The sequence below is a fragment of the Megascapheus bottae genome, chromosome 3 (genome assembly GCF_031878675.1).
Source record: "Megascapheus bottae isolate mThoBot1 chromosome 3, mThoBot2.hap1, whole genome shotgun sequence".
NCBI lineage: Eukaryota > Metazoa > Chordata > Mammalia > Rodentia > Geomyidae > Megascapheus > Megascapheus bottae.
The window spans coordinates 86,837,642-86,864,921 of record NC_143511.1 but is presented as its reverse complement, the minus strand read 5'-3'; the positions used below and the strand labels follow the sequence as shown (position 1 = coordinate 86,864,921).

At 56.3% G+C, this 27,280-nt stretch overlaps 1 protein-coding gene and 2 non-coding genes across 3 annotated transcripts in view; all 3 read right to left on the bottom strand.

Moving 5' to 3' along the window:
- Positions 1–818: 818 nt before the first annotated feature.
- Prrc2b (proline rich coiled-coil 2B) overlaps positions 819–27,280 on the bottom strand; it is a 76,933-nt gene continuing 50,471 nt past the window's right edge. The window contains exons 13-32 of the mRNA XM_090330840.1: positions 26,820–27,049; positions 24,887–25,082; positions 21,060–21,276; positions 18,532–20,604; positions 17,388–17,590; positions 16,457–16,602; positions 15,947–16,088; positions 12,797–12,879; positions 12,263–12,454; positions 11,946–12,143; positions 11,603–11,689; positions 11,024–11,128; positions 10,717–10,909; positions 9,963–10,060; positions 8,963–9,090; positions 8,456–8,696; positions 6,252–6,407; positions 5,465–5,553; positions 3,802–3,883; positions 819–2,559 (exon numbers count right to left, since the gene is read on the bottom strand). Of these exons, the coding sequence (XP_090186966.1) occupies positions 2,428–2,559; positions 3,802–3,883; positions 5,465–5,553; positions 6,252–6,407; positions 8,456–8,696; positions 8,963–9,090; positions 9,963–10,060; positions 10,717–10,909; positions 11,024–11,128; positions 11,603–11,689; positions 11,946–12,143; positions 12,263–12,454; positions 12,797–12,879; positions 15,947–16,088; positions 16,457–16,602; positions 17,388–17,590; positions 18,532–20,604; positions 21,060–21,276; positions 24,887–25,082; positions 26,820–27,049 (4,991 nt within the window). The 3' untranslated portion in view covers positions 819–2,427. The remainder of the gene's footprint in view (positions 2,560–3,801; positions 3,884–5,464; positions 5,554–6,251; positions 6,408–8,455; positions 8,697–8,962; positions 9,091–9,962; positions 10,061–10,716; positions 10,910–11,023; positions 11,129–11,602; positions 11,690–11,945; positions 12,144–12,262; positions 12,455–12,796; positions 12,880–15,946; positions 16,089–16,456; positions 16,603–17,387; positions 17,591–18,531; positions 20,605–21,059; positions 21,277–24,886; positions 25,083–26,819; positions 27,050–27,280) is intronic.
- On the bottom strand, positions 6,911–6,994 carry LOC150066057 (small nucleolar RNA SNORD62). The gene has a single exon (XR_016535034.1). It is a non-coding gene; the product is annotated as a small nucleolar RNA SNORD62 (small nucleolar RNA).
- LOC150066056 (small nucleolar RNA SNORD62) lies at positions 10,269–10,353 on the bottom strand. The gene has a single exon (XR_016535033.1). It is a non-coding gene; the product is annotated as a small nucleolar RNA SNORD62 (small nucleolar RNA).

The following is a 27,280-nucleotide window of genomic DNA, read 5'->3' as shown; positions in this document are numbered from 1 at the left end:
AACTTCTGCAAGGCCACGGCATGCCAACAGGGGCATCGTCACTGACCTGCAGTCTGCTGATGTGGGTCTGAAACCAAACGAACACACCAAGTTCTATTACCTTGAGCTTGGCTCTAAAAACCACACGAAGAGATATTGCACCTTAAAATGTCTCTGCACTAAAATTACTGAGCCAGACCATGGAAGGGGTAGGGATGTCAGGAGAGACTGCCACCTGCCCCGTGTGCATCTGAGGGCAGAAGCCTGAAGCTGCGGCCCCACAGGTTGCGAACTTGCCAACCTTGACATGCAATTCCCCAGCCTTTCCTGCAAAGTAATTCAGACTTTATATATAAATAGAGCAGTGGAACATTTACTTTTTCACCTAGACCTACAACATCGATACATATAAATAAATTCTAGTGTTTTCTTTTTATTGGAGGAGGGAGGGAGGAGGGAAGTCCAGGGAGGGAAGGAAGAGCGCAGGTGACCTTTTGTTTCTCTGAAGCACTGTTAACTGATGAGGGCAGGCTCACCTGGGGGTACATCTTGCATTTGTAACAGCATCCAGGCCTGTTCTGTTCAATTTCACAAGAAAGCTTTTTTCTCTTGACAGGTTATGTGCACCAGCATTGAGTGGGTGGGTGTGGTTGTGAGGGCAGGCAGAGGTGACAGCATGACTGGGATGATCCAGACTCATCTGGGGACAGCTTGGCAAGGGCGGCAGGTAGGGTGGAGGGGGGAAGCAGACAAGACACACTCGGCTGGAAACTCCACTCAGGAAGCTCTTTGCACAGGGCAAGACTAACAGATGAAGAAAAAGCAACTAGCTAGCGGGGTGGGGGTGGTGACAGCTAGAGAGAAGCAGGAAGGCCTCTGTGCAGGACTGTCCGGGCCAGATGCCAACAGGAAGGAGGAATGGTGCTCGATGCTGAGGGAAGCTGCACCCACTGTGCTCAGAGCTCAGATGCTTCCTCCCTGACACTGGACCACACAGATCAGAGCCCGGGGTCGGGGGGCTGCGAGGGTACTGGCACCGCCGGCAGCCTGGCAGGTGTGTGGTAGTCTCATTGCTCTTTGCTCCAAGGCAGATAGATCCCTGGGACCGCCTAGGGGTGGGGGGCAGGCGGCAGCTCCCACAGAGGGGAGATTAGCAAAGGACCCCAAAGAGCTTGTGAGGAACTAGTTTCCCTCATCTTTCCTTGGAATGATGGAGTTAGGGATGATTTCTTCCCGTCTCTTATTAAAGAGCCAGAAGCCTACCAAACTTTGCGGAAGCGGCAGCCCTGTAAAAGGATGTCCTTTTTGGGAAAGCCCCGAGGCTTGATCTTGCTCACGTGTGGACACGCCGTGGAGATCCGGCCTGCTGGTTAGCTTAGCCCTGATCCTCCCATACCCAGCTTCCTGTGTGCAGAGCAGCACAGGAGCGAGAGCAGCACTTCCGGCCACTTGCCCAGGGAGCAGCTCCACCTCTGCTCAGAGAGCCAGGGGTGTCCAGGAGCCCGCCAGTGGCTTCTGTGGTGAGCATGAGTGCTGGGGAGATGGAGATGCAGAGGGGATGATGACAGCTTCTGGAGAAGGAGGGGATGGAAGGAAGTGAGCGGAACAGCAGCCTCCAGGGCAAGGTATGGGGCCCCAAGAGCACAGCACACCTCCGTGGCCTGGGGATGTCCTCTCACCAACCTGAAGGACAGGAACAGCAGAGCTACTATTTACCTCCAGGACGCACACGGCCACTGGCAGTCAGCAAGCCATGGCTTCAGGAGAGCCCAGAGAGAACCGTGTGTAACTCTCATGTTAAAGCATCGTCACCCTCAGGCTGGGAGCTGCAGCCCCACCCAGACACCACCTGCCTACTGCTCCGCCTCGCCACAGCCCAGGCAGCGACGTGGCGGGTGGACAAGCAGAGCACCTGCGATCGTGTCCTTATAACCCCAACGGTTCACCAATCAGGGCAGGGGCACATTCTTAAGAGCCGTCTCTTAGGGTCTCTCAGTGATGTGTCAAACAGGACAGAGGTAAAAGGAGACCACTGGGACAGCAGAGGGACAGGGAGAGAGCAAGGAACGTAGAAAAGTTCAGCTATACAGACGTAGCTGGCATTTGTTTTCCTTTCCCCTTTGTAAAAACCTTAGCTGCTTAAAACAAAAGCCTTCGGCTGAAATAACCCTGCTGCCAAAACCACTGTGCCAGGGGAGGGGCGGGCAGGCGGGTCTGTACTGCCCAGAGGCAACTCACTCCAGTCCCGGGGGAGGGGTTGTTGCTCTTTTGTTTTGAATCAAAGCAAGCAGGTCAATGCCATGTATCCACAGTGCGCGCTGGCTGACAATGGAGCTTTTGGAGTGGAGGAAAGGAGAGCTCTCAGTCCAGGCCAGGTGGGTGGACAGTGGTCCGGTGGGGTCCGGGCAGCGGCGTCCCCGAGGGGGGGAGGCAAGGGCAGGGGCACCTTCAGGCTTTACTCTCCTCCACCTTGACAGCCCGAGGCTTGATGGCTCCGGTTCGCTTCATCTGGGAGGCGGCCGAGGGGGCCTCCTGCAGCTTCACGGCTCCCAGGCTGGAGTTTTCATCCACTCGTTTTCCCTTTGGATAGTGAAAAGAAAACGTGTCCAAGGCAGAACTGTGTTTAGAGACAGTTTCCACCGCTCCTTTCCTGTGCCTGTGCCCAAGTTGTAGAGAAAAAGCCATCCTACACTGTTGTCTGCTTTAGTTAGAGGACAGTGCTGGGGTGGAACCCGGGGCCCTGCACATGCCAGGCGATCATGACACCATGACCCATGGCTTTCCTAGCAGGCAGCCCAGCATGTGGCACTGGCTCCCCGCCGTGGGTCCTCCAGGACAATCACTTCTAGCACCACGACTGACAGGGAAGAAGTCTTCTAAACCAACACACCTCACACCCTTTACACAGTCCCCAGTCTACCTGTGAGCCTTGGAACCACCCCAGTTATCCCTGGAGGGGCCAGCTGGGGCAGATTCATTCTCCCTTGTTCAATCAATGGCACTCCAACTCCCATGGTATAACTCCTCCCCCATGACCCAAGTCTGACGGAGGACTCCCAATCAGGTTCCACCAGCCTGTAGCTCTGCCCAGTGGAAGATGTTGCTGGCACCAGCCAACTTCTGCCACTCAACTCCAGAGAAACTGCCCTCCCGGTCTCCTAGTGCACCTCTCCTCCACCCTGTTGCTGTTTTGCAGTTCTGAGGATGGAATCCAGACACCTACCCTGCTACACCTTCATATCTGGGAGAAAGCTCTGGAAACTCATCCCACAGGACTAAGTGGGGGGTGGGGAGGAGTGGAGGGTGACAAGAGAGAGCACTTTCCCCCACAGCCACCAGCCAGTGAGCCAGTGATGCTGACAACTCACTAAGACCCAGGCCTGACCTCCAGTGTTCTTGAGCCCAGCCAGTGCTGTAGAGTAGGAGAGAAGAGGCCTGCAGGGGAAGACACAGAGACTCCGGTCCTCGGCCTCCCCGCCCAGCCACAACAGACACCACACACCACGTAGTACAGCTAGCACAAGTACACGCCCGGTCTCTAGAGCTAACCCACAGACCTAACCAAGTCTCCCAGAGCGCCATGACAACCCCAACGGCTGGACCAGTGCCCCTGGTGTCTCCTCCTCCCTTCTCTGCAGGACAAGGAAGGGTCCAGGGGTCCATCAAGAGGAAAAAAAAGGCCTTGGCCAGGAGGGACTTAGCCACCCAGCCCTAAGTGCTGGCAAGTCTCTCTGTAAAAGGAATGCTTATCAACTGGACAACCCCTTCTTTGGCGCTGGGAGACAAGCCTAAGCGTCCAGGGTCTGGGAAGCCGTCTTCTACCTGTTGGACGTAGTGTCCCTGCACAGAGCCCATGTTAACTGATGATCCAGAGGGCTTCCCACTGGGGCTAGCAGAGCTAGGCCTGCAAAAACCAAAGGCAGGGTTGAGAATACACACGTGTCACCAGAGCCCGAGTCACAGCCGAGCCTTCAAGGATGTTCGAGGGGCGGGGGGAGGGGGGGCGGGACGCAGCCCTGTGGCCATGGCCCCTGCTCTGAACAGTGAGAAGCCTCACAGATGGGGGGAAAACCAGACCTGACACAGCCACCAAGGCAGAAAGGGGAAGGTGAACACCACTGTCTTCTATCTGGCACTTCTAGGGACCAGGCCCGGGTGTGTGTGGGGCGGGGGGGTGGGGAGGGGGTGGTTACACCGTCTAGAATTTAGAGGGTTGGGATCAACATGATGCACCACCAGACAGGAGGGTCTACAGGCCTGCCACAGAGCTAGAATTGTGCCAGGCATTGTTCCAGTCCCAGCATATGCCAGGCACGCAACAGATCACATAGTTCAGGGCTCTGGCACCGGGGTGCTTGGACCCTGGGGTGCCATCGAACGCCTAGGCCATGGCGAGGTGGCTAGGAAACCCTTCTGGCAGAGTCCAACTGGACAGCCCCATTTCCCAGCAGCCCCACAGGGGCTCCACGCTGTTACACAAGCAGCATGGAATCTGCCATTAACCTGCGCCAGTGGGCAAGTGCTTACCACCATGCTGTGCCCTATCTCTCCTGTGTACCTGAAGTCACCTCAGGATTCCCAGTAAATGCTGCACACGCAGCGGTTACTATGCAGTGTAGCGAGTAAGATAAAGCCACATATTTCTGGTGCATACACAGAGGGCTGACTGGTTCCCCCCAAAAACTTAGCTATGGCTTTATCCAACTGGAAGCAGACAGGTGCCCTGAGCCAACCTGTGCCACAGGGCAGGGACAGCAGGGAACAGTGACGTATGCGCATGCACAAAGCTAGCTAGCTAGCTTCCTTCCTCCATCCCTCTCTCCTGCTCCCAGTCTCACTCCCTGCTCTGTGCGGCTGGACCACTGACAGGCAATGGGGGAAAAACAAGTCAAGAACTAAACTAAAATGGAGGAACTGAGGCAACCTCAGTTGCTCCTGAAGGGGGTGAGCTATGGACGGAGGTGGTAGCTGCTGCTCCTCTCATCAAGAGTGACAGGCAAAATGTCCAGTGAGCGCAAGGCCTGGTGGGATCTGACCTGGGAAGCATGTGCTGGTAGAGAACTCAAGGCACCGAGAGCAACTCCTGTGGCCTCCCAGGGCACTGCGGGTGGTGTCTGTTCGTGGTGGTGTGCAAGCCCAGTGGGAGCCTGGATTTCCCACACAGAACAAGACTACACTCAGGCCCAAGGGCGCAGCTGACTTCCACCCCACCGCAGGATCAGGGTCTCTACCGTGATCCACCGGGGGACCTGGACCTCACTGGAGGCAGAGAACGTGCCATGGGGAAACACAAGGTCCCACATGCCCAACAAGGTTCAAGAGTGAGCTCAGGTGGCATGGGGATGGGCTGCTGCTTTCCTAACCCTAATACTCCCCCCGCCATCTCCCTTTACCATGGTTGACAACGTACACATGTACTTGTGGTGACACGCTGGCCCCCTCCCCTTGCTCTCCCGGGCCCCCTAGCCCCCAGGTACATCTTCACCTGTAGGTCTGTGAAGGCGCAGAGCCTCCTGTAGGCACATTCTGTTTACTGTCGGCAAAGTGGAAGCCTTTCAGGTCCATCTGAGATGACTAAAGGAAATAAGAAACAACAGACCTCATCAGTCACAGCCATAGATGGACTTTCTGGTCCTCAGTGACCCACCCCAGGCAGACCAGGCCAAGGGCCCATGATCATTTCCAGAGAGACATCTTCTAGAAACATCCGCAGGCCCTCCCTCCCAATCCAGGTTCAGAAAGGCTTTTTCCTAGAAGCAAGAGCCATACCACGTCGGGGTGGGTGTCCCACCCGGGCTAACCTTCAACTCACAATCCACCTGCCTCGACCTCCTGAGACCACCCGCGATGCCACCCCTGTGCCTGGCTTCTTACTTGGCTGAGCACAGGATGAACACTATCCAGGTTCCACCCATGAAGAGCCACCCCAGACCTGGCAGGGACCCAGACTCCTTCCTTGGGCCTGTGATACTCAGCCCGTGGGACCGGGACCTGCAAAAGTTCCACGTGTTTGCTGCTGCTTGGCTACAGCACCAGCCACACACCCCCTCCTTGCTGCGGCACTCTGTACACGACCCGGCTTATTCTCAGGACTGGCGTAGGAACCCTGCTGACGTGGGGCGTCTAAGGCCTCTGTGGTGTGGGAAAGCTGGGAACCTGTACCCGCCCCACCTCCTACCTACCCTGTGCCTCTGTGCTTTCTACCTCACCACCTCCGAGAGCGGGTCAGGCCAGGCCCCTGCCCAGGATCGACGCCATCGGGTAACCCTTACCTCTCTGCTGGTGTTCAGGACAGGTGGCTGGGAGCCAGGCGGAGGAATCCTTCGAGGAGCGCCTACAGAGAGGCTTTGTCCCGGCGGCAGCTGGATGGACTGTGGCAGGATCAGTGGCTGCTGCCCAGAGCCGTACCGGGGTAGCGGCATGGTCAGCTGTCGGGAGACAGGGATGTCAGGGACAGACAGGAGAGCGAGCGAATGCATGCGCTCCATCGCCCCCACCCTGTGCACATAACTGCACAGAGCACCAGACAACTGAGTGCTGCGCGAGTCTTTCTTTCTCTATCCAACAGAGCACGAGAGCTGGGGAAGCCAATGACAGGAGAATCTGTGACACACTACAGGTGCCCAGAACACAGCACGAGCTGGGCATGGCTGTGCACACCAGGCAGAAGTGGGAAGGAAGGAGGGAGGCCAGAAAGCCTTCTTGGGAATTGGCCACACCATGTCCCAAAGCATGAAAGCCAGTGCTTTCCTCTCCTTGCTCTGGTTCTCTCCTAAACAAGACTGGCTGGAGCCTGGGGTTCCTCTGAAGCGTGCTAGGACACAAGAGCAGTGTCTCCAGAACCTCAGCTACCATGCGCTCTGGGACAGGAAAGGGGGGCGGGGTGCGAGGGTGTGTGTGGAGGGCAGAGGGCAGAGCTGGCCCACTTTTGTCTCTCAGTCACAGTCCTCTTCATCTCCCTGCTTGAGTCCACAGTGGAGGGTCAGAAGGATCTATTGGCACTGCATCACCGAGACATGTGGCCAGAGCTGCAGGATACCACATCTGCCCTTCAAGGGCAGCAGGGGGAGGAACCATTTTGGAGTGGCCTCTGAGTCTGATTTGCATTTGTTTTTTGGGGAATGCCTAGCACTTGAACTCAGGGCTTGGTCACTGTTCCTGAGCTTTCCATGCTCAAAGCCAGTGCTCTACCACTTGATCCATGGCTTCATTTCTGGCTTCTGGTGGTTCATTGAAGATAAAGAGCCTTACAGGTTTTGCTGCCCAGGCTGGGCTCAAACTGTGAGCCTGAAGTCTTAGCCTCCTGAACAGCTAAGATGACACCACTGGTGTCTGTCCACTTTGAAAGGACCATGGCGGGGCTGGGAGCGTGACCTAGTGGTAGAGTGCTCGCCTAGCATGCATGAAGACCTAGGTTCCATTCCTCCGTACCACATACATAGAAAGAAGCTGGAAGTGGTGCTGTGGTTCAAATGGTAGAGTTCTAGCCTTGAGAAAGCCTAAGGACAGTGCTCAGGCCCCCAGTTCAAGGTCCAGGACTAGCAAAAAAAAAAAAAAAGGACCACTGTGGATGGGAGGCTAAGGAGGCTGAGGGGCAGGAGTGGGTTGCTGAGGCAGTGGTGAGCTTGGTTGGTTGGGGTGAGGAGAAGAGAAATGACTATGAAGACAGGGTAGACGGAATCCGTGGAAGGGGGGGCACGGGAGGTGTGGAGGGAGCAGTCCAGGAGCATAATCATTTGGACAGGACAGGGACACTGACATGCCAAAGAAGAGACTCAGCCCTTGTGCTTAGAAAGTGACCTGAAGGAAGGTCTGGGGTGGGGCCACTGGACCAGGGGGCCTAGGAGGGGGGTCTGAGGAAGAAGGAAGAAAACCAGGATATCGTGAGGATCAGGATTCCAAGGGGTAAAAAGGGTGGAGTGACTCCACACCTCCACGGCTCAGAGCACGCGTGTGCGGAGGGAGAAAGGGGGCCCAGTCTCCCCAGCAGTGGAGAGGAGATGTCTGTGGAGACAGAGAGGCCAGGGTGGCGGGGCTGCAGGAGGTTGTAGATTGAAATGAGGTGCATACTAGGTGGGCAGAGCTGCCAGGTGGCTTTGAGGGATGAAGTGAGGTCTGGGGCTGAGGGATGATAAGAGGTTGGCAGGTCTGAAAGAGGTGGAAGCGGTCAAAGGACTTGGCGTAGGGTCTCCAAAGGGCAGGAGTTAGGATGCAACACTGAGGCTGTGCCAGATGAAGCTACAGATAATTACAGGGGCTCCATGGGCTGTGGACAAGTTCACAGGTGCAAAGCCCCACTCTGTGGTGGCCAAGCTGAACAGGGCCTGAGGTAGGTCCTTCTAGCTGGGGACTCGGGGGAGGAGGGAAGGGCAGGAGGGCCACAGAGTGAGGGAGATCTGCCTTTGGGGCACAGCAGGCACTCAGGAGGTGACAGGGTAGAGGTGGGCCACGACAGAGACGGAGCAACAGATCTGACCTGTGGGAGCTGAGAGTCCAGCATCTGGGAGGCGCCCAGCCCAGGAGCCTGGCCGAGCTGGCCCTCGTAGACCAGGGCCTGGTTCCCACTCAGAGGTTGGTATGGGGAGCCAGACTGGGGCTTCACCATCTCCAAGGGCTGCATGCCTGGGAAGGCAGAGTATGGAGGCTTCAAGGCCGTGCCCCCAGAGAGGATCATGGTGCTGGGCGGTGACAGGCTGGGGTGCATGTACACCTGAGACCTGCAAAAGCCAGACAGAGGACCCACGCTGCACCCATGGCCAGGATCCAGAGGGCTGAGGAAGCCCCCATCCCTCCTGCTAGCCTGGAGGTCCAAGCACAGGGCTCGGGGAAGGCTAGAAGGGAAGAGGGCTCAGGGAAGGGAACTAAAGGCTTCCAAGCACCAGAGCAGTGAGCAAGACTGGAAAGGAGGAGGGCATCACGAATGGTCCCGTCTCTGGCCAGAATGCAGGAGTGCCCCACGTGGAGGCACGCCGTCCCCTCTCACCTGAAGGGCTGTAAGGAGCTGAAGATCTCCTGGGACTGGGACACAGGGAGCCCGCCCCTCAGTCCAAGCTGGGCCTGAGCCTGCAGAGACGTGTGAAGAGAGATCGGGATCTGTTGGGCAGCGGCAGCCTGGGAAAGGGAGCCAGTCGTAAGTACAGCGCCTCCCATGCCTCCCTACCTCTTCCCAGCCCCCTTCCAGCATCCAGGCCCTTGCCCTGCCGGGGCACACTGCAGCAAAGCAGCCTGGCCTCCCCTCCTCCGCCCTCCCTCGATCTCAGGATAAAGCCGACAGGCAGGCAGGAGGCCTGAGGCGCAGTGGAACTCTGCACAGCACCACAAACCAATTCTAGCAACATATTATTAACAGAAGTAAGCACTAGAAACAGTGCCGAGTTAAAGAACGCACAGGAAGCATGAGCTAATTATATGAAGAATAAAATCTTCACATAGTTTATACAATCACACCTGCAATCCTAGCTACTTGGGAGGTTGGGATTGGAGGATCAATTAACCAGCAAAAAGCTGGAAGTGGAGGTGTGGCTCAAGAGGTGGAGTACAAAAAAGTCAAGTGAGAGTATAAGGCCTTGAGTTCAAATCCTAGTACTGGCACAAAAAATAAAAACAAACCAAAGAACCTCAACCCAGAAGAAGAATGTGTCTGAGTCAGAAGTGTGGCCATGTCGCACTGTCTGTCCTGGCTGCAATGTGCCCCGGGGGCAGAGGCTGCAGGCTGACCCTGCCGTGGGGTAGGGTCCGCCGGCATGGGCTGCCTGGAAGTACACGTCTTTCTAATGCACCAGTGTCTGAGACCTCTTCCCGCTCCTTCATCAGGACCGCGGGTCACTGAAGTGAACCCTGCTCCAGCTAATCTCCCTCTGAGGCAGGAAGGAAGTTAAGCCGAATCGGGAACTCTTGCTCCGCTCCTCCTCCTCCTGCTCCTCCCCCCAGACAGGCTCCACCGCGTGCCAGCTGCCAGGCCTCGTGCGGGCCGCCCGCCTCACCTGCTGGTAACTCTGCTGCTGAGGTATGGTCTGGGGAACCAGCCGGGGCTGACTTGCGAACATGTGGCCATCCAGGTATAGAGGTGGGAGGTGGCTGCCTAGAAAGAGAGCCGACAAGTCACTGGTGGGCCGGTGGGGAGATCTGAACACAGCCAGTCCTGTAGGACGGCGCTCGTGGGCAGTAGCCTTCAGTTCTGCCAGGCACAGCTTGACAAGGCAGAGCAGTAGGCGGTGAGTCATCTGTCCCACACCTAACTTGGCCACCCCAGCCCCCGAAGGGCTCTTTACTGGCTAAGGCTGCCTCGGCCTCTCAGCCACGGTCCTCTTCATCTCCCTGCTTTGAGTCCACAGTGGAGGGTCAGAAGGATCTATTGGAATTGCATCATTGAGACCGGCAGCAGGATGCTTGCATTCCCCGCACAAGGATGGTAACTGAGTACCACCCCACTCATTATAAGGGCGTGGCTGACCCCGGGCACCTCCAGACAAGGCCTTGCTTCAGAGGAGTGGGCTCAGGGGGCTGTAGCTCAGAGAGCCACTCACTGAGGAGCTGGCATGGCACGGAGCCTAACTCTCTCCCCTGCTCCCTGTGGTTAGGGAGAAGAGCACCCTGCACACACGGCCCACAGCGCGGGGGACACAAGCATGCACTCCTGTGTGAACCATGAGCCAAAGCACCAGAGCGGCGCCCGGCTGCCAGGGTAGGGCTCCCTGGGCACTGAGCAGAGACAGGTCAGCTCAGGGAATGCCATACCTGGCATCGAAGCAGAAGGTGCTACGGAGGCCACAGGCATGGGTGGCATGGACACTCCACCAAAGGAGCTGTAGTTGACTCCGTTCGAGGCACCCACAGAGGACGGAGGCTGGAGGCCCGAGCCTGCCCCTCCAGGAGAGTTTTGCTCCGGCAAACTGGGGGAGTTTTCCCAAGCTTTGCGTGCAGACTCCATCTTTGGAAGCAAGAGGGGAGGGGTGGGAATCACTACCAGATCGGCAGGGGCGGGTGGCAATCCGAGCCCTGAAGCCCAGGGGTGCCGTAAGGAACACTCTGCTCAGGTGTTTACCTTCAGCGTGAGGTCAGCAGTGGGAAAGGACATCGGGGACAGGCCAATGGTTCTCTGGATATGATGGTCCCGTCGGAGAATCGGAATACTGGGCGCCAGCCCTGCCTGCAGCAGGGACAAAGGAAACTGTGGAGCAGGGGAGAGACCCACGTGGGGAGACAAGGCTCTGACAGATTGCCCTGTCTAGATCTCATGCCACTGGAAGGGCCCCTCCACACCCAGCTGAGCAGGGCCTTCCAAGGGAAAGCCCATCCCAGCATACAAACAGACCCTGCCTGCCAGGCAGGCGGGCGCAGAGACAGTGGTGGCTGTTCCGACTCGGCAAACTGAGAAAGCTGTCCAGAACACAGTGGGAAATCCCAGACCCGAGTCCTCTAGCACGATACAATTCTAAGAAAACGGACTGGCCAGGCATTGTAAACTTAAGTGACCAAAAACGGGTTTCTTCCCTATGCCTGGCAATGTCTGCAGCACTCCTCATCTTCCATTCTCACGAGCTGCTCAAGCCCCCCACTCAGTCTGTAGCTCTACCCAGCTCCCAGCCCAGGGCCTGCCTGGGGGCTGGGGAAGATGACTTACATTACCAGCCAAGGCGTCCTGGAGTTTGACAACAGGATTCCCTGCAGGACCAGAGGCAGAACCCGGTGGCAAGCTAAAATCAGAGTCCTATGGGAAAAAGGGCAGGCAGCCACTGAACCTCGCTCAGCTCACCATTCACAGGCAAGAGTGACCGCGATCCAGCTCGGTCTCCCCCAGGGAGGCACAAGAAAGCAAAGCCCTGGATCCGTTCCCTGCCCAAAGCAATCCAGCCCCACCCACTACTCCCAGTGCGGTGTCAGCACTCTTCTCCATACTCGTGCTCGCCTCCCGCTTTCTAGGGACAGCTCTAAGCACACCAAACAAGAATAGAAGACTGCCTCACTTTTGGGCTGACTCCGAATTCAATGGGTGGCACAGGCAGCACGGAGTCCACGTGAATCTCCACCCCATTCACGGGGGGGACGCTCGCCCCCGGGAGCCGCTCAGTCCCCTCAGAGCCCTTCCTATTTTTCAGAGAGCGTTCATTGCCAATGGGTCCTGGCCGGTGCTCCTTGCTCTGTCCCGGGCCTTGCTCTGAGTCCTGGAGGGGAGAACAGAGCAGCTGCACACTTGCCTCGTGCTTCCACAGGCCCTAAGCAGGGCAATGGCATGGCCTCTTCTGCCCAGACCCCGCCACTGCCAGGGGGACTCGCAGGCTACCTTCTGCTCAGGCGGCTTCTGAACCTGCTCCTTGTGGTTGTCGGCTTTGGGTTCTGCCAGGCCTGGCCCGCTCATCTCCTCTGGCTTCAGAGTGCCATATGGGGAGCTGCGCTGGGAAGAGGTCGCCGACGACTCACGGGACTCGGCACTCAGGTCCACGCCACTGTCTCCCTGGCTACTCTTAAAACCCTGCTGTGCAAAGCACAAAGTGGGTTAGAGAGAGCCCTGAGGCCAGCCTGCAAGCAGCACGGCCTCACTCCCACTGCCAGCCAAGTCCAGTCCTAACCTCAGCCCTGAGCTGCCGGTGGGGCCCAGGCACACACAGAGGGGAATGACCACGCACAGCACACGAGTGGTCCCAGGCAAGGCTGTCCCATCATTCTACCCTGACACTGGCCCAGAGAAGCCCCTCAATCCAGCTCCCCACACCCAGGTTTCTCTGGTCTCTCCCTTCTCTCCATACACAGGGCCGAGAAGGGCGTCCATGCAAGGCCCAGCAGCCAGAGCTGGGAAGCTGGGGTGAGCGGCCCTCACCTCCGAGGAGCCAGGCTCGGCGCTGCTGAAGGCGGTCACAGCTTTCCTCCAGGAGTCGCCGGCTGCAGGCTGCACAGGGAGGGCTGTAGAGGAGGCAGAGAGCCAGGGGTCAAAAGGGAGACCACGGTCCAGGAACAGAACACCCTATGGCTCTGAGAAGCCCCCTTCACCTGCACCACATCCCATGCCACATTGATAACTCAGTAGAGAACACGTCTGGCACACAGGAGACGTTCAGAGAGCTCTGCTGCCCCAGCACCCCCCTAGTCTACTATCTCCTGGGGGTGTGGTGAGCCATGGCACTGTCAGTGGCCCATCACTGAATATCACCTTTCCTCTACCTTTACTTTCTGGGACCCCAAGGATGGAACCCGGGGCTTAACATGTGCTAGGAAGCATATGTGCTAACACTTAACCTCAACTCCTTTTTTGGGGGTGGGTTACTGGGCTTGAACTGGGCCTGGGCGCTGTCCCTGAGCTCTTCAGCACAAGGCTACCACAATACCCTTGAGCCAAGCTCCACTTCCTGTTTTCTAGAGGTTAAGTTGTTTTTTTTTGTTGTTTTTTTTTTTGCCAGTCCTGGGCTTAAGCTCAGGGCCTGAGCACTGTCCCTGGATTTTTCTCAAGGCTAGAACTCTACCACTTGAGCCACAGCACCACTTCTGGCTTTTTGCTAAGTATGTGGTACCAAGGAATCAAATCCGGGTCTTCGTGCATGCTAGGCAAGCACTCTACCACTAGGCCAACCTCCCAGCCCTAGAGGTTAAGTTTCTAGAGGTTAGGTGGAGATAAGAGTCTCAGGTCTTTTTGTGCCCAGGCTAGCTTTGAACCTTTATCCTCAGATCTCAGCTTCCTAAGTAGCTAGGATTACAGATGTGAACCACTGCACCCACAGCTTTTATTTATTTATTTTTTAAACTAGTCCTTAGGCTTGATTCAGGGCCTGGGCACTGTCCTTGGACACTTTTTTCACAAAGCTAGCGTTCTGTCATTTGAGCCACAGCGCCACTTCAAGCTTTTTCTGTATATGTGGTACCAAGGAATCAAACCCAGGGCTTTGTGCATGTTAGGCAAGCATTCTACCACCAGGCTATCTACTGACCTCTCCTATACTCCCTTAGGTTGGAGTACAACACCAACTGATGCAACTTTATAAGGCACCAACAGTTTCTGGTAGGAATAAGAGGACAGGTGACAGCTAAAAAAGCCAGGCTGGAAATCAGAGTATTGGGTGCCAGCTGTGTCTGTAGTTGTGTCCTTGCCCCTGCAAGCCTCTGCTGCTCTGTATAAAAACTGGCTGTTGCCAGGCATGGTGGCTCACACCTGTAATCCTAGGCAAGAGGCTGAAATCTGAGGACTGAGGTTCAAAGCCAGCCCAGGCACTGAAGTCCTTGAGCCTCTTATCTCCAATTTATCACTAGAAAATGAGAAGTGGGGCTGTGACTCAAGAGGTAGGGCAGTAGCTTTGAGTTGAAGAGCTCAGGGACAGTGCTCAGGCCCAAAGTTCAAGCCCATGACCAACCAAAAAACAAAGAAAGTAGCTTCTGGACCAGGAGTTTTGCCTAGTGATAGAGTGCTTGCCTAGCACAAAGCCCTGAGTTCAATTCTTTGGTACCATATACACAGAAAAGGCTGGAAGTGGCACTGTGACTCAAGTGGCAAAGCACTAGCCTTCAGCAAAAAGTGTCCTAGGACAGTGCCCAGGCACCGAGTTCAGTCCCCAGGACTGCCCCCGTCCCCCAAAACAACAACAACAACAACAACAACAACAACAACAAAAACTGTCTGTAAAGCCAGGTGCCAGTGGGTCTTACATGTATCTGCAATACTTAGAGGCTGAGATCTGGAGGATTATGGTTCAAAACCAACCTGGGCAGAAAAGTCTAAGACCCAGTATCTCCAACTAACTAGCAAAACCTCAGAACTGGATAGAGTATGAGCTGTGAACAAGAGTTCAAGGCCACATATTGGCAAAAAAGAAAAAACAAAAAACCCACATGCAGCCTCACTAAACTCTATGGCAAGCCACAAAATCCTTGTTTTACATAACCATCACCCACAGGGCTGGGTGTCGCCCTTATCCAAAGGTGGCATTCAATTAGAATAGCTTTTCTATTTCAGAACAAAGATTAGCAGAAGCATAGCTTTGGGTGAGAGTATCTCCTCCCGCACCCAAGCAGGGCACTGGTGGCTCAGTCCTGTGATCCTACTAGAGAGGATGCATACCTGAGTATCACAGTTCAAAGCCAGACTGTGCAGTACAGTCTGTGACACTCTCTTATTTCCCATTAACCACCAGGTCCAGAAGTAAAGCTCTGGCTTACGTGGCAGAATATTGGCCTTGAGCAAAACAGCTCAGGGACAGCCCTTCATTCAATCTCATGACTGCACCCCCTTCCCGAGAAACAAATTTCCCAAGAGGAAAGGCTGCCTTGTCCCAGCTTTACCAGGGAAGTGCTCACAGGACTTGCTTCATCTTCTTCTTCTCTGTTGAGTCCCATGGCTTGAGCACTGTCCCTGAGACTTCTGAAGGCTAACACTCTACCACTTGAATCACAGCACAATTTCTGGCCTTTTCTGTGTATATCGTACCAAGAAATCAAACCCAGAGCTTCGTGCATGCTGGGTAAGCACTCCACTACTAGACCAAACGCCTAGCCCCAGAACTTGCTTCTTGTTATGGAAGGCAGCCCCCATCCCTGCTGGCGATTTGTTGTTCTTTCGCAAGGTAAACAGAATGGCTGAGGGGCGTGGCTGAGGACCTGGAGCCCGAGGACTGCTAGAGTGAGTGGCATCATGGAAATGCCCATCACCTGCCAACCCAACAGAGCCAAGGCAGGCAGGAGACTTTCTAGGGCCAGAACTCTCCAAATACTCCCAATTCAGACAAGATGTGGCATTTGGCATGGCTCCCTGAGGGGCTGGGAACAGGAGAATCCCCCCTTCCCCACTACACACACACACATACACACACACACACACACACACACACACACACGGCTCACAGCAGGCCACACACACACACACACACACACACACACACACACACACACACACACACACACACACACACACACGGCTCACAGCAGGCCACACACACACGGCTCACAGCAGGCCTCCCCATCTGCTGAATCAGATACTCGCTCTCACCTTGGCTGCTACTCTCCCAGATCTCAGTGCCCAGGCTGCTGCCAGGAACAGCCACATCGCCTTGCTCCAGACACAGGCTGTTCTGCTTTTTAGCAAATCGAGGAGGAATACGAGAAGAAAGGCCTCGGCCTTTGACAGGCACCTACCAGGAAAGACAGGGTAAGACAGCCTAGCTTAAGATATGGAAGTATCCCAGCACCGTCACCGCAGCTGAACAGGCTTAACGTGCCAGGACACCTGTCTGCGGGATCGGTGGAGCAATCTGCCCATATGTGGTTGGTATGCGGCGCTCTGCCCAGCCCAAACTGATGGTGATGGACGGTACACTGGGGCCCACAAGTCTGAGAACGGCTGGGGGGGGGGGGGAGGAGCCCACTGGGCAAGTAAGCCATCTGTGGCGCTCCCACATGCTCCTGCAGTGATGGAGTGGTAGGAGGTGATGCCACCAACTGAGTACAAGGACTCTCCACTGCTGTCCACGCCCTGGGTGCTGGGTGAGGACGGCCTCACCTGGGCAGCTTGCTCCTTCTTTCTTCTCTCCTCTTCCAGCAGACGACGCTGTTTCTTGGTCAGGGCGTCAATGAAACCTTCGCCCACCATAGAGCCCATCTCACTCTCCTCCCCAGGGCTGGACGCACAGTTGTCAATGATGGCATCTGAATGAAGAGGCCACAGAAAGGATGTTTATAAGATGGCAGGAGTGACCCAACAGAGGATACCCAATTCCTAAGACATGGCTGGGTACTGAGGAGTCACAGCACATTTGCCTGAGCCCACAGCGATGGGGACATGGTCACATACACGGCCTCACAGCCCTCTGGCCTGGTACATGGCCAGCTTCACCTGGAGGCCCCAAGCCACACTGTGGGAAGGAACCATCCTTGGAGATGGGACCGTAAAACACAGCTCTGCTCCTAAAAGTTGCGGCCTTGGAAAGCTGACGCCCCCCCCCCAAGGGCCTGCTACTAAGAACTTGTCATGGAGTTAAAAAGCATCACAAAGCTGGGGGTTGGGGGCTCTTGCTTGTAAACCTAGTTATTACTCAGGAGGCTGGGATCTGAGGATGACAGTTCTCAAAGCCAGCAGCAACAAGAAAGTCTGTGAGACTCTTATCTCCAGTTAACCACCAGAAAACCGAAGTGAGGTGGCAGCTCAAAGCAATACAGCAAGTACTACCCCTGAGCAAAAAACCTCAGGGCAAGCATCCCACCGAGTTCATACCTACCCTCCCCCCAAAAAACTCAGGGTAAGCACCTCACTGAGTCCAAGCTCCCTCCCACACCCCGTCCCCCCCCCAAAAAAAACAGTGCCATAAGACAGGAATTTGAGCTACATGCTCACTGCTGTGGCCCCACGGTTTAGCCTGGTGCCCACACGGGGCGGTTCTCAGAAGTTGATGGTGACATCCTTTCTTCCAAGGATGGAGGGAGCCAAGACTCACTTCCGTAGCTCAGATCAAATGGCTTCCGAGCCTCTTCTTGCTCGTTCACCCTCCGAGCAGCCAGAGCGGCCTCCTTCTCTGCCTTCTCACCAGAGAGGTCAGGGCTGTCAGAGCCGGCACGGGGGGCCCTCTCCAGGGCGTAGGGCGAGTGGGTGCTCCCTCCACTGCAGCCAAGACCTCCGGGCAGAGCCTCATCTGTAGACCTACAAAGGAAAAAGGATCTCATGAACTCACAATCAACACAAAGGCTGTGATGGAGAGGAAGAACTGACTGCACACAGCCTGCAGACACAGCAGCCCCTGGATCCAGGTCCACCCACCCCACTCTCGTGGGTAGTGTTCACGGGCAAGTGTGTGTAGAGTGGGGCCCTCGGCACTCCCATCTCTCAGACTGCAGAGAGGAGAGGAAGAGGGGCCATGTGCCCAGGACAGAGCAGCCTAGGCTTCACCCTACTACAAGGGACTCAGGGCAGAACCCGTCAGCATCCAGGGCCTGCAGAGCTAAGTTGCCCCCACACTCCCACCACCAAGAATCTCCCTGGGTTTCTGTGGGTGCTGGACTCCTAAGGACTCTAAGAAGAGTGAAGCCATCTTTGTGGTGTGCTCTGAGGGCGGGGGGGTGGGGAGGAGAAGTGGGTCCTGACTCAGCCATGGGCAAAGCCATCTTTTGCCCATACGGGCACCAAGCGCAGGCCGTCCTCAGGTGGCCCGATCCCCTCTGCTCCCTGTGCCTCTGGCCAAATCCAGAGGGCAGAGAGAAACACAGCCACTTGGGCAAGAGTCGAAGGCCAAAGACACCCAGCCAGGACACTGCCCAGCCAGCTCTGCAACACAGGCACCGGGTGGACTGGCCAGCGCTTGACTGGCCCCACACAGGCAATAGCCCCTCCCTGAGGCTGGGCAGGGGCTTGGGACCGAAGCCACAGGAGAGCCACTGGGAGTGGGAGGTGTGGGACACTTGAGGTTTTCTTTATCAAGCCACAACATCAACAACAACACACCATGAGAAGCAGACAAGCGATGCAGGAGCAAGTGATGAGACGCTCACACACAGGGGCCGGGACGCCGGGCCTGGCGGGGAGCATGCATGGACTGGAGCTGCTGGGAGCAGGACAACAGGGACCTGGGATGGTGCTCTTGTTACCTTTTGGCTTTCAAAGGCGTCCCACTCTGCTGGCTCTCAGCACGGGGGGGAGTCTCACCACCACCTGGCCTAACGGGCTTCTCCCCAAACCCTCCCGGCTCCAGCTTGCGGCTCTGTCTGTCAACCAGGGGCCTCTGGCTGGAGAAGCTCCTCTTGGCCAGCTCCTTCTTCTCACCCAAGCTGGCCCCAGGCAGGCCACTGTCCCCCTGTGAGTCGGGGTCGGCCACATGACCTTCTCGCCGCTCCCGGCGCTCGCTGAAGTCGCTGCTCTCAGAGGCTGTCTCCCATTCTTCGTTGGCATGGTCAGAGGAATTCTGGTAGGACAGCTCGGGGGACCGGCGACCCCCAGGGCCGCCCTTGTCTCCAGGACAGAGCTTGGACCTGCCCGGCCACTGCCCGGCCAGCAGGTGGGGGTCGTCCTCGGGTCCCCACAGGACCAGGGATTCCCGCTCTTGTCGGAGGCGTCGGAAGCGAGGCGGCTTGTCCTGGCGCGGGGGGCGCCGGCGGCGGAAGGGCCGGTTCTCCGCGTTTTCCAGATCGGCGCCGTGGTCATCCTGGAAGAAGGCCCTCTTGTCGTCCGGGTGGCTATCCTCGCAGGCTCTGCCGCTGAATGCGTCCGCATGGCGGTAAGCGTCGGGGATGTAGTCTCGGTCCAGGGCGCGCCGGGCCCCACACGGGTCGGGGGAGCCACACTCCTGCCAGGAGCCACCCGGGCTTCGGCTCTGCCAGTGGGGCAGCTCTTTGGAGACGAAGGCTCGGCGCCCGTACCCGCAATTGCTCAGCCGGGGCGGGAGCGCGCGCCCGAAGGCCCGGGGACCCCGGCTCTTGACATCCAGGCTGCTCTGGTCCTCGGGGTACATCTTGGTGGAGCGCCAGGAGTCTTTCTTCAGGGCGCTCTCCTCCCTCTCCAGGAGCAAGGCCTCGCCGCCATTCTCCGCGCCCCTCTGGCGCCGGCGCTTGGGGAGCTCTTCGTACTCCGAGCCCTCGCTGTGGGTCTCACTGGCGATCCGGCGCCGGGGCTTGGCTCTCGGGCTGTCTTCGGGCTGAGGGAAGTCTCGCAGGCCCCGGCCACGGCCGCTCCGCTGGCTGCTGCTGTAGATGCCTCGAGCCCCGAGGACCCCCCCACCGCACAGGCTGCCCCCCGGTCCTCCAGCGGGCCGGCCTCGGAAGGAGAACTCCCTGAAGCCCCGGCCCCGGCCCCGGGCCTGCCCTCGGCCCCCAAAGGCCTGCTCTTCGTCGATGAAGATCCAGTTGTTTCTCTTTGGTGGGGGGAGCTCGCTGGGCTCCCTCAAGGCCCTGGTCTCCCGGGTGGTCTCCAGCTTTTCATCCTCCTCGTACTTGCTGCTGGCCTCCGGGCCCAGGCCCGCACGGGCAGAGGCCTTGTCTTCCAGGGTGGAGGGGGTAGTGTTGGCCAGCGCGGGGTCGTTCTCCTCATCCTCGTCCTCTTCGGCCTTGTGGCCAGGCTCCTTCATGGTGGCCAGGCGTGCGTTCTCCTCGCTGAGCCCCTGCCTAACCTTCTCTAGCTCCTTCTCCTTTTCCTCCACCTTGAGGGCTTTGAGGACAGGTTTCTTGATGGGCCCTGACCTCCGGCTCCTGCCTGGCTGCTCCTGGTGCTGGCTGCGGGCTGAGCCCCGGGGCTCAGGGGTCCACTCAGACTCTGGGGCCGGCTGTTTATCAGGGCTCCCTTCCTGATCCCAGGAGACGTGAAAAGATGGCTCCTCCCGGGGCGCCTCCTGCTCCGCACCATTGGCTGTGTCTGCGGCCTTCGGCTGATGGCCAACACCCCAGCTGCTATACTCTGGCTTTTTCTCAGCCGGGACAAAGTCAGGCTCCAATGGGGGACACCTGAGGCTTGGGGTGTGACCTGCAGGAGCACCCGCCTCCTGAATATTCTCTTGGGGTGGAAATGAAAGCTCCTGGCCTATCCTTTGAGAAGAAAGACAGCTGTCAAAGTCTGCTTGGGCCTTCTTGTCAAAAGCACTCAAGTATTCCTCCCCTCTCTCCTCAAAGAGATCGCGCTGGGCACTTACGCCCCCTGACCTTCCAGGGGAGGCACAGTAAGAGCTTTCATTCCTGAAAAGGAACCAGAAAAATCAGTCAATGTGATTGGAGCTTGGTTCCTGGTTTCCACGCCGAACATAGAGCTTAGTGGTAAAAAGAAAAAAATGTTTTTTAAAAAGAAAGGAAACACAAGCAAACATTTATTTGCTCTATCTTTAAACACGTTGCTTGGTAGCCCTGCAGTCCATGCGCTGGAGACGGCGGTGGCTGTGGGTGGGCGCAGAGCCACCCTGGAGACAGAGAGGAGCTGGCGGCCCCCTGGCGCGATGAACAAGCTGGAGCCTTGGCTCATCCTGGGTGGGGACAGCTGACTCCCACAGGAGGCCCCACCAGTAAGAGAGAGCATCCAAGCACACCTCACACACGCCTCCTCCCCGCCTCTCCACTCGCCTCCCGGCGGCAGGGTCTCCCTCTGGAGTCAGAGGGGCAGCCTACGGCGCAGCCAGTGGGATGGAGCGTGATCTCACCTGACATGGAGGTCCACAGCCAGGGCATCGGTGGGCTTCGGGTGGGGGAGCGTATAGCCCTTGCTCTGCAGTGCCATGTAGCCCTCTGGGCTCCACACGGGGGCCGGATCCATGGCGGCCACTTTCCTTTCTTGGAGCTGAGGTACACAGCTGTGATCTTCGGAGCGGCAGCCAGTCCCAGTGAGGGGCTCTGGGGTCATCAGGGGCTTCATCAGACCTGGAGAAAGCCAAAGCCCAGTCCACGCCAGCTCCCCAAAGCCACATGGCAGCCTCGGGGCAGAGCCGACACAGCTGCTCTACCGCCACCACCAACCACGTGACACTCTAAACCTCTAGGTTCTCCCCCTCTGTCCTGACCAAGGGCTGCCAGTGCACGCAGGCAGGCCCCGACCCTCCAGGAAGACAGTCTTGGTTCCCAGAGCAGCAAGGAAACTGAAGAGAGGCTGGCACTGAACTGCTCAGCTCAGACCCAGCCCAGAGGCACCCCTGACCTACAACCCTGTGGAATGGGAGGTATGGCATCTTCCTGTCTCATGCTGCATTGGGAACTCCAGCCATGGGGGGGGGGGGAAGAGCATGTGTGGGCCTAAGGCAGCAGCAGAGCTAGAGGGACATTCGCCCTCTCTGGGGACCTGAGGGTCAGTACAGGTCAAGCTTTTACTACAAGGCAGGGGCAGCGGCAGATGGCACGCATATGACCTTTATACCCAGAAAACCTTTCTGCCACAGACAAATCCTGTGCAGGGTCTTGCCAAGTGTTTGGCTTGCACAGCTGAGTTTACAAGAAACTGGGCCCCTCACAGAGCTGAAACTTAAAAGCTACTGACCAGTTAAAAAAAAAAAAAAAGATTAGACCTAAGCATAGAAAGAACTAAACTGAAAACAGTTCTGAGGCCGCAACTTCCTGAAGTAGAAACAGCTATCTCCTCCCTCTTCCCCTCCCTCCCAGTCCCACTGTGTAAGCTGAAGCTTCTCAAGCATTTCTACCTCTGAGCTATACTGGCAAAACCTAAGATACAATAACACAGTGGGAGTCCTAAAAGAAAGGATTAAACTTCCCTGCAATGTCTCTGACTGTTGCTTATGTACAAAATAGAAAACCTCTTTGAAAAATTCCTATGGCTAAAACTGCCACTGACTTTAAAAATCTTCAATGTTTGTGGCTTACCACTGACTGTCAGAAATAAAAGTTGAAAGCCAAAAGAAAAAAAAAAAAAAGAAAGGATTAAAAAATGAGGAAGGTAATTAGGGAGGAGTCCAGGGATACAACCCCTAAAAACAACCAAGACCAGGAAGCATCAACACAAAGAGGAGGTAGGGAGCAGTGAGAGAGGACACAGTAATGGAGACAGGAGTGTGAACAAATGCAGTCACTATATTCAATGTATAATATGCAAAAACCTGAGCTGCATAACTTGAGGGTGGGAGGGAGAAAATAGTGGAAGCGGTGACAGTGACCAAGACGCACCGTATCATAACCTGACTTACGAGGCTAAAGCCTTTGTACAATCCCTTTCAAAATTTGACATAAACAACCAAGAGCGAGGAGGAATTTGTATAACAAGAACTGACGGAGAACTTCAATCACCTGAAGTCACAATGATTTGAGGAGAATTTCCCAGAAATTCCTCATTGCCATGAGCTTTCGGAGGAGACCACAGATGGGACCACTCCCCGTCCCGCTAACCAGGAGGCGGCCACAGGAGAACCTGAGCTCACAAGTTAAGAGGCCGGGCGAGAACACAGGAAGGAAGGAAGGAATGCAGGAAGCGCCAGAGGGAGGAAGAAAGTCTTGAACACAACATAGGAAGACAGAACCTGAGCCACCGAAGACGAAGAGAAGGCTGGACGTACAGACAGGGAGCAAATCCCCAAGTGATTCCAACTGTCAGCACTAACCAGAGCCAGAAAGCGCTGGTCCTTCGCAGTGCTGGAAGGACCAACACTTGCCCAGCACGGAGAGCCACGTGGAGAAGGACCCTGTGCACCAGGCAGCTCTCACGCAGGGCTTCACAAAGAACAGCTGCCTCTCTGGTAGGGGGCATAAAAAACAAGCAAGGATTCAGAAGACGAAGAGGTCAAAGGTCATCAGAGTTCAAGGGCTGGAGAAGGTGCCGACTGGCCTCAGCTAAGGGGGGGTGGGGTATGCAAGGATTTTAATGTTACCATAACAGAAGGAAAAACGAAAAAGGGATTGGGAGAACTGTACTGAAGGTGCTGACCACTCCTATCTTAGCACCTGAGGTGGAGGGACAGCCTAGGTTAGAGTGAGGTCCTACCACAACACCCAGCCCCCCAAAAGAAGAAAACTTAACTCAAGAAAGGGCAGGAAATGCCAGGCGTAGTGGTGCATGCCCACAACCCTGCACTCAGCAAGCAGGAGGAGGCAGAAGACAACCCAGGCTACACAGCAAGACCCTTCCCAGAAAATCAGAGATGGAGGTGGGGGATGGGGAGGATCAACAACACAAAACGAGACAGTAGGCTAATCTAGATGTAGTCCAATAAACCTAAACATTAAAGCCATACACACCCTATACAAAGACAGATACAGAGCTCAGAGCTGACAGCAAGGGGCAAAGGTATCCATGAAGAAAACTGGAGGGATTTTAGCCAGGTGCAGGGGCTCACGCCTGTAATCCTAGCTACTCAGGAGGCTGAGATCTGAGGATCACGGTTCAAAGCCAGCCCAACTCGAGGACCTGAGACTCCAATTAACCTCTAGAAAATGGGAAGTGGGGCTTGGGCCCAGGGGTAGGGTGGTAGCCTTGAGCTGAAGAGCTCAGGGACAGCACCTAGGCCATGAGTTCAAGCCCCATGACCCACCATAAATGAATGAATGAATGAATAAGAAAGAAACCAAGGAAAAGAAAACTGGAGTGATTTTATGATGGCTGGGCAGTGGATGGCAAGGTATAGCCATGTGACAGAGGAGCAAGAAGTGTTGATTCCTTGACACAGGCCTCTAGGCACAGGAGGCCAAGGAAATCTGATGACTGGGTATGCTGAGCCACCCGCCCCCACCCCAGCTGTCATGGTGGACAACTTTTAACACACCTCTGACCAAGGGGCGAAAAACAACAGCTTTTTGGTTATTTGTACACACAAGTAGTGACAGAGCAACAGACAAACAAAATGTGTGGAGGGGGGAAAAAGAGCACTCAACTGCCTACAACAGAACGTCCACCAGTCTGGATCAGAACTCATCAAACTGCTTCTGGAGAATTTAACTGGCTGTGTGTTTACAGCCTGCTATGGATTTTTATAAAGCTACATTAAGAAAACAACCACATGTACTTACTCTAGTCTATGATGTTTTTATCTCGTAGCAGCAAAACCGAGTAGCTGTCTACAGTGTTTACTGTTTGGCCGTAGATGGAAATGAATGAACAAATGTACATCTAATATAATTATAACACAGTAATTTAAAAGGAAGCCGGAGTGCAAAGGCTGAAATTAAATAAAACCCAAGTAAGATGAAGTAATAAAGGAATTCAAAATCTGATTAAGAAAAACAATTTTTTTTCCCTGCATTAAACTCATCAGGAAAAAAAAGGGAAGAAACACAAACAAGTTAGACTGGAATTGATACAGCAAAGGTCTAAAAATTAACTAGAGCCACCGCAACACCCAGCCTCAAGGCTTCCCCTCCCTCGGCCTTGAAGACAGAACCCCCACCTGGAAACAGTTTCCTGTCTGCAGGTGCGGCCTCCAAACCCGGTTGACAACCACGTGGGCCTCCTCCGTGCAGACCCCACACCAGCCCTGGGATGGACTCGAGGTGGCCCTCCTTCCTCAGCCCGCAAGCACAGCCCCCCGGGGCTCACCGGAAGGATGGAGGGCTGACGGGTAGAAGTCCACGGGGGTCCGGGCAGGCGTGATGCGGGGGTCCATGTAGGGGGGCATCATCATCCACCTGGGGTCGAAGCCCAGCATCTGGGGGTGGTGCGGGTAAAAGGTGCGCTGCGGGTGGGAAGGCGGAGGGTACACGGGCTGCCAGTGCTGCATCTTGTACAGCTGCTCCTGGGGGAGGAAAAAGACCTGGTCAAGTGACAGAGGCGGGGCCCAGCTCCTCGGCCGGCCACACAGAAAGCCTTCAACAGAAGGACAAGGGGACCACCCCGGGTCACACTTTCAGGGTAACCCAAGTCATAGGGACAACCCCACAGGGGCCCAGGCTTCCATCTGGATCGGAAGATGCTCCTGAACTGACCAAGCGACCAGCAGGCCTCCCAGGAACCCCAGGATACCAGCCACTTCTCTCCCTACAGCTCCGGGAAGATTGGCACCAGCCTTCCCTCCATCTCGTCTTGCTCCTCCACTCCAACACAGAGAACCACATCTGTGCCACACTGGTCACGAGCGCCGTGCCTCATGGGAGCCTGCATCCTGCCTCACTCAGGCCAACAGCTGACCCCTCCCGGATTCCTGCCTCTGCCAGGCCCTGTGAGAGGGACCTGGTCTGCTCTGCTCCCCAGGTTCCAACTCTGCCACTGCACCCCTCTACTCTCTACTCCTGCAGGCCACCCCCCAAGGCTGAGGAACATGCTGGGCCTCTGTTTAGAGACTGTCCTCTCTTCACCCACCTCCCACCCCCATCACTAACCACCTGGATTACACACACTCCATGAGGAAGAGAATCACAGCTTCACACCCTGCAGGTCCAGTCCCACGGTGGTCCCAGAGTCACTGGAACCCTGGTACATGGACCGTGAAGCAGAATGGATGCAACTATCCAAAAACAAGGCCCTCCCTCCCTCGCAGCAGCCTCTGAGGACATGGGACATAAGAGGCAGGCAGCAGACCCCTTCCACTCCACAGCCGGGGGTCCCTGGGTGGAGATGCTGGCACTCCTCCACATCAGCTGAGAGGGAGAGGACACAGGCTTCTCCTGTCCAGACCTCAGGCCCAGCAGGCCCGGCTGCCATCCCACACACTCTGTTCAGGAAGGACACGCCCAGCCTGCCTCTCACATCCCTACACAGAGCTGCCACACAGGCCACCTCGGCTCCCACTGCAAGTCCTGAGGTGGTGGTGGTGCTCGGCCACATCACACCACCAACAGCACCTCGTAAGTGCCTCCTGTCCCAAGGCTCGTGATCTTGGCATCCCCGTTAGCAATAACTCACGGCGCACCAGCAGGTAGGCCTGCACGCAACACCTTCTGCTGCCTAAGTTTCCACCAAAACACACCCCTAGTGATACGGCTTCCTTCCCTACTGCTCTGGGAGCTGTTGCTGCCACCAGCACAGGCCCCAGCACTGGAGGAATTCTAGCTGTCACCATTTTCCTTCTCTGGACAAAGCTCACTGAAACCCAACAGTGCTCAGCAGCATCGGGAAGCTACCGAGTCTCTGCCCCAGCGGAACCAGCACCTGCTCTTCTTGGCTCACACGTGAGGAATGTGGGCTTGACAGGCATTGCCAACCCATCCACAGCCACACATGGCTGGGCGGGATCCCTCAGCCCACAGCTCCTGCAACACAGCCAGGGCTCTGGGCCTTCCAGACCCTTGCCGGCCTCTGGGCCTCTTCAGGAATGACAGAGGCGCATGCTCTGAGGAGAGAGCACTCATGCTGCCTTCCTTAGTTGTGACAGAATAGCAGCTAGTGCTGCAGTGGGGGAGACTTGATCTACACACAGGTGGTCAGGCCATAGAAGGATGCTGAGACGTGGAATCATGTCAGATAGGGCCTAGCAGACTGGAAGGCGGTGCCTGGTGCTCCTAACAGCCTCTAAGCATCTTTATCACCTGCTTACCTGCTGCTGCTGCTGCTGCTGCTGCTGCTGCTGTTGCTGCTGCTGCTGCTGGCGCTGAAAGCGTGGAGGAAGGGACTTCTGATATTTGCTGAACTCCTGGGCAGGAGACCCAGCCTCCCTGGCTTCCTCCTCGCTGCTGCTGCTGCTGCTCTGAGCTGCTGCTGGGGAAGTTGTGGGAGCCTCTTCGGGAAACGTGGTGATGGCTTCCTGGGCAGGGAATTCCGGGGAACCTAGAGAAGGAATGCCACAACATGCTCACCCGAGCTTGGCTGACCAATGGTGAGCGAACACCCATGCCACTCCATGGTGGGGACGAGCGAGCACTGCCCAACCTAGTGGACAGTCCACAGACCCCACTCCAGATATCCTGTGACCCTGCTTTTTGGAACTACTGACCTGAAAAACGTATTCCAAAAAGGTTTCATTCCCTGCTTTATGGTCTTGGGAGGGGGGGGGCGGGG